This window comes from Sinocyclocheilus anshuiensis, unplaced genomic scaffold (genome assembly GCF_001515605.1).
Source record: "Sinocyclocheilus anshuiensis isolate Anshui unplaced genomic scaffold, SAMN03320099.WGS_v1.1 scaffold51, whole genome shotgun sequence".
Taxonomy (NCBI): domain Eukaryota; kingdom Metazoa; phylum Chordata; class Actinopteri; order Cypriniformes; family Cyprinidae; genus Sinocyclocheilus; species Sinocyclocheilus anshuiensis.
In genome coordinates this window covers 1,280,947-1,286,037 of record NW_015548296.1, presented here as the reverse complement: position 1 = coordinate 1,286,037, position 5,091 = coordinate 1,280,947, and the positions used below count along the sequence as shown (strand labels likewise).

The following is a 5,091-nucleotide window of genomic DNA, read 5'->3' as shown; positions in this document are numbered from 1 at the left end:
TCACAGATTGTTAAAAAAGAATAAGTGTGAAACCAAAATTTACAAACGCAAGTAAAAATATATTGCGCAAAACTTAAAGCTACATTTTCAGAATAGCAAACAATGATCACGGATAGAAAAATAATAAGAATAAATAAAAAATGTAATAACATGTAAAAAAAATAAATAAGCATGAATCAAAACTTTAAACACATTTAAAATCATATTGCACAAAACTGAAATATTAATGCAAAATTATCCGAATTGCACACAAAATCATGTTTTCCTTGGTTATATTTCTGTTTTTTGTGCTCTCAGACATTTTCTGCACATATTTTTATTTTTTGTATGCTTATGCTGTTTTTCCCTTCACTTTTTATTCCACGTTCTGCGCGTCTTCTTCCAAATGTTGCGGTTAGAGTTTCATGTAAATCAGGGCGGATAGTGCTACAGAGTAGACAGTTAACAGGTTAGAGGCCAGGTGGATTTGATATACACAATGATTTATTTGCATATTGTGTTTATATACATAGCTACATATATAATTGGTAACACTATCATATTAATGTTTCAAATATATAAAGTTTGAACATAACAACAATATGAAAGTAAAACAGCCAGTAAATTGCAGCAAGTTACTGTCTTTAGAATAAGATATTAAATCATTCATTAATGGCTGATTCATTCAGTGACGAATAAAGCGAATCATTCAATACGAAAGGCTGCTGTGTTGCTTGTAGAGGACACTGTTCTGCTGTGGCTTTGTTTGGACTCGTCGTCAAAATAGAGCAAAATGAGAAAATAGTTACTATTAATAGTAAAGCTTTGTTTGGACTCTTCGTCGAAATAGAGCAAAATGAGAAAATAGTTACAATTAATAGTTACTATTCTTCCTCTTAACACTCTTCCTCGTGTTTTGCTTAACTGTATGTCATAAAATAAATTATAGTGCCATTCTTTACAAACAACATTGATTTTAAATGCTAAGCCTATAACTCATTTAAAACGAAACTTAAAAACTGAACCTCCGGCTGGGCTCACAACCCTCTCATTTCCATGAGTGAATCGTTAGATGCGGTGTAACATTTGGTTGATAAACTATTAGCCTATTTATTTTGTTAAGAAGGCTTTGTACTTCTCTCGTATCTGAATATCTACTTAAACAACATCCTTCACATATGCAAAAAATATGTTTGGAAAACACCACGGCACGGTGATGCTCGCGCTGACCGGCAAAACCTACATATTTTAAAAAAGACAAGCTAAATTGAGTCACCAATACCTTTTGTATGTTTAGCTGTCTCATTTACTTTGATGATGAAGAGGCTGCGATGTAAAGATTGCAATGCTAGAATTGATTATGTTGTGTGCGCGCGGGAGGCGCCGGTGCGAACACTTGGGTTACTCGCATCAGCGGAAAGATGTGATAGATAAGAGCAAGACATCATTCAAAATTAAAGTTTTGAGTCGTGCTTATTATTTTTTAAAATGCGTTATTAAATGTTTGATTTACACATATTATTTTTTGATCCGTGACCATTGTTTGCTATTCTGAAAACTTTGCTTTCATTTTTAAAATTTTGTGCAATATAATTTTACTTGCTTTTTTCAATGTTGGTTTCACGCTTGTTATTTTTTTATCCGTGACTGCAATACATTTGGTAGGAATCTGATCCCATATCGGTTAAACAAGCTATGCGAACTAAGTGAAAATTATGTTTTGCTTAAAAGGAGGTGAGAATTTATGCGATCCTCGTTTGTGAGAAAAAATACTTTCCATACTTGTAAATCCCATGGTGTATCCTCGATCAGGAGTCCATTGGAAGCTTCTTTACGCCTTGCAGTGCATTTAATGAATATCGTCTTCATGTTGTTTGATTTTCAGGTTACGCGCTAGCTAGAGGACAGACCAGCCAGAAAACAAGTAAGCATCAATTTGAAACACCCAACAACTGAACTGAATCTCTTGCGAATTTCTTGTGGAGATGGTTTGAACAAATGAATGGAACATGGAAAAGCTTTTTAGCCAAGAGATCTAAGTAGCTAATAATACATATTTTAAATGCAAATTATTTGTAAGTTTTAAATTTTGTGTTTAATGAGCTGAATCACTGCTGCAAACAAACTAACCGAAAATGCATGGCATTACAATAAACACACTTAAGACAAATATTAAATCAAAATAAACAGCTATAGGTACCGACATATGGTATTTTTGGAACATGTAATCCACCACAACGGGATGTCAGGGACCACGTTATGATAATAGAATCACTGAACACTTTTTGAACCAGTTCTTTGAAACAACTCGTTCGAAAGAACCGACTTGCAGAAACGATTCGGACTTCCCCTCCCTAGTGGTTTTGTGGTTTGCGGAAAGGCACTGCGACCAATCATCTAAGGAATTTGAGCTGACCAATCATGTGTGAGATATGGTAATTTGGAACCAATCAGCGTTAGAGATTGGGCTGTTTGAAAATCTTTCAGGAAGTGTATATCCGCTTTGACGCGGACGTAAACAAACGTAGTTTAGCAATCTAAACCTCGTTGTGACTAGAGAGATTGTACTGTAGTACAATGCGTTTCTCTGCCGCCTAGATCTAGAACGATCTGATATCCGGTAACAGGTAAGAATGGTTTTATGGCATGCTTAGTAAAAAAAAAACTGGATCCTATTTTAGTTAGTTAGCTAGCTAGCTCTCTAATGAGAAAGGTAGAGCTTTTCTTAGCCTCTTCTAACAGAAACGTAAAATGAGCTGGAATTACTGTGATTTTCATCCATAATGTTAATTTGAAGGGCTTTCCCGTTTTTGTGATCAATAAACTCTTAACTTGTAGATACTGCTAATGTAATACAGGTGCAAACAGGCTACAGCTAACTTAGCTAGCTAGACAGGTGCAGGTCGTCTGTTAAACATCTGCTGTAGCCTTCACTGCAGGTGCTGACTCTTTGTTATCATTTTAAATCAACAGGACCTGGCGTTTTGTTAGGAGCTTTACTTGAGAAGATCTCAGCTCAACAATGTCTACTTCAAATTTCAAGAATAAGTGTGTGACGCAAGTCAACTGTATATACTGTGACAGTCTGCTGTGCATGAGAGGAATGAAAGCAGTACTTTTGGCTGATACGGAAATAGAGTTGTTCTCAACCGACATACCACCAAATAGGTGAGGTTTCCGTGATCAGATTTCACATATTGTATATAAACGTGGTCATCATAATCTTTCTGTTGGATCCCTAATAGTCTGTGTTGTTTTCCCCATTTAGGACAGTTGATTTTGTGGCAAGCTGCTATTCCACTGAAAGCTGCAAATGCAAATTAAGAGACATTGCTTGTTTGAAATGGTAAAGTTTTTATAACTATTAGGTTTTACTCGTATTGTTTAGGATAAAAAAAGTGTATGGAATTATAACGTTTACTATTAAGAAATATGGTAATATACAGTACCGTTCAAAACTTTAGGGTCAGGAATTTAAGGAAATGTATATTTTTGTTTAACGCAAGGATGCATAAAATTGATCAAAAGTGATAAAGGCATGTATAATGTAATACAAAAGATTTCTATTCAAAATTAAAAAGCTGTTCTTTTAACTTTCTATTCATAAGAAAATAATGAACAAAATGTATCTCTCATGCCACAAAATGAAACAGCACAGCGGTTTTCAACATTAATAATAATAATAAGCAAAGTTTATTGACCAATAAATATTAGAATACTTTTCAACATATTAGAATAATTTCTGAAGGATCATGTGACACTGAAGACTAGAGTAATGGCTGCTGAAAATTCAGCTTTTGCCATCACAAGAACAAATTCCATTCTAAGATGCATTACAATAGAAAACAGTTATTTTTTAAAAGTTCACATTTTTACAGTTTTTCCCCGTCCTTTCACATTAAAAATATTACCAAACTTGTAGGTTGGCATCAAACTTGTTTAGGTAATGTTCAGTCCATTGTTAACACTGAGCCATTTGCTGTTCTGTTTCATTGTGTCTCACAAAGCATTTGAGTCGGGTGTTTTTGTTTGTCTCTCTGGCTCTTTCTGCACACTCAGTGGGAATGTTGTGGGATATCACGTGGTGGCCCCATGCAAGCCCTGCTTGCTGTCCTGCAACAATGGTCATTTCTGGATGTTCAACAGTGAGGCTGTGTCCACTATCAATAGACTGGATGCAACAGGTTTGGGACGTCTGATGCAAAAACACTGTCTGTGCCCTCTGCTTATGGTCAGACAGGTTTTGCATACCATTGTTTCAAAGATTATCTGCTCATAGCCATCAAAAAAAAATCCTATATAAGCACCCATAGATTGTAACAGACTTTGACATGGAATTTTAAAACTTAAAATGTGTATAATTCTGCTTGAAGAGCAGTAGCATCTAGGTTCTTTCTTCTTACTGACATTCTTCTTTATCATTTTATCATGACTGATTGAAACCCAGACAAAAAGCACCTTCTGTTTTTCACAAGTATGAGCCATTTCTTGTGTACTTAAGAGAAAATTAAGCTTAACTAGACATGCACTACTGTTAAAAAGTTTGGGGCCAGTAAGTGTTTTTTTTTGTTGTTTTTTTTAAGTTGTTCAAAAGTGACAGTAAAGAAATGTGTAGTATTTATGAAAGTTTTAAAAAATGCTGTTCTTTTGAACTTTTCTGCAGAAAATATTAAGCAGTTCCACAAAAATATTAAGCAGCATAACTGTTTTCAACATTGATAATAAGAAATATTTCTTGAGCAGCAAATCAGCATATTGAAGACTGGAGTAATGGCTGTTAACGGTTCTTACAGACCCCAAAACTTTTTAATGGTAGTGTAACAATTGCATTTCGGACATGTGTTAAAAATGCTTCAAACATAAATAATACAAGTCTGTCTCTTTCATAGGGCAGAACCTGCTGCTGTGGGGAGATCTTCCAGAACTGGAGGGCAGTGATGACGAGAGCCTGGACTGTCTCTCAGAAGAAGAGTACCTCAGATAGAAACACACATGTCTAAAGGAAGTAGACTCTGACGGTAGCGAAAAAGTTTACTTTCACTCACATAAATCTCCGTTTAAAGCACATTGTCTTCTCTTTAGCTGACTGGGAATAGGCAAAAGGAAAAAAAA

The 5,091-nt window shown here is 35.0% G+C and overlaps 1 protein-coding gene across 4 annotated transcripts; it reads left to right on the top strand.

Annotated features, from left to right (window-relative positions):
* Positions 1-1,879: 1,879 nt before the first annotated feature.
* LOC107656018 (protein FAM72A-like) lies at positions 1,880-5,084 on the top strand. 4 transcript variants are annotated; one of them, XM_016443671.1, is made up of 5 exons: positions 2,482-2,606; positions 2,953-3,147; positions 3,248-3,325; positions 4,039-4,163; positions 4,869-5,084. In XM_016443671.1, the coding sequence occupies exons 2-5, from the start codon at positions 3,002-3,004 to the stop codon at positions 4,961-4,963; spliced, it is 444 nt and encodes a 147-aa protein (XP_016299157.1). In that variant the 5' UTR covers positions 2,482-2,606; positions 2,953-3,001; the 3' UTR covers positions 4,964-5,084. The 4 variants fall into 4 exon arrangements, with proteins under 4 accessions (XP_016299156.1, XP_016299157.1, XP_016299155.1 ...); XM_016443670.1 differs by lacking the exons at positions 2,482-2,606; positions 4,869-5,084 and adding an exon at positions 1,880-1,903 and having other exon boundaries at positions 4,039-4,266; XM_016443669.1 differs by lacking the exons at positions 2,482-2,606; positions 4,869-5,084 and adding an exon at positions 2,669-2,692 and having other exon boundaries at positions 4,039-4,266.
* Positions 5,085-5,091: the final 7 nt, after the last annotated feature.

Coding starts and splice junctions, on each gene's coding strand:
- LOC107656018 (XM_016443671.1), top strand. CDS start 3,002: ATGTCTACTTCAAATTTCAAGAATAAGTGTGTGACGCAAGTCAACTGT. Junction 3,148..3,247: donor ACCGACATACCACCAAATAG/GTGAGGTTTCCG, acceptor TTCCCCATTTAG/GACAGTTGATTTTGTGGCAA. Junction 4,164..4,868: donor CAATAGACTGGATGCAACAG/GTTTGGGACGTC, acceptor TCTCTTTCATAG/GGCAGAACCTGCTGCTGTGG.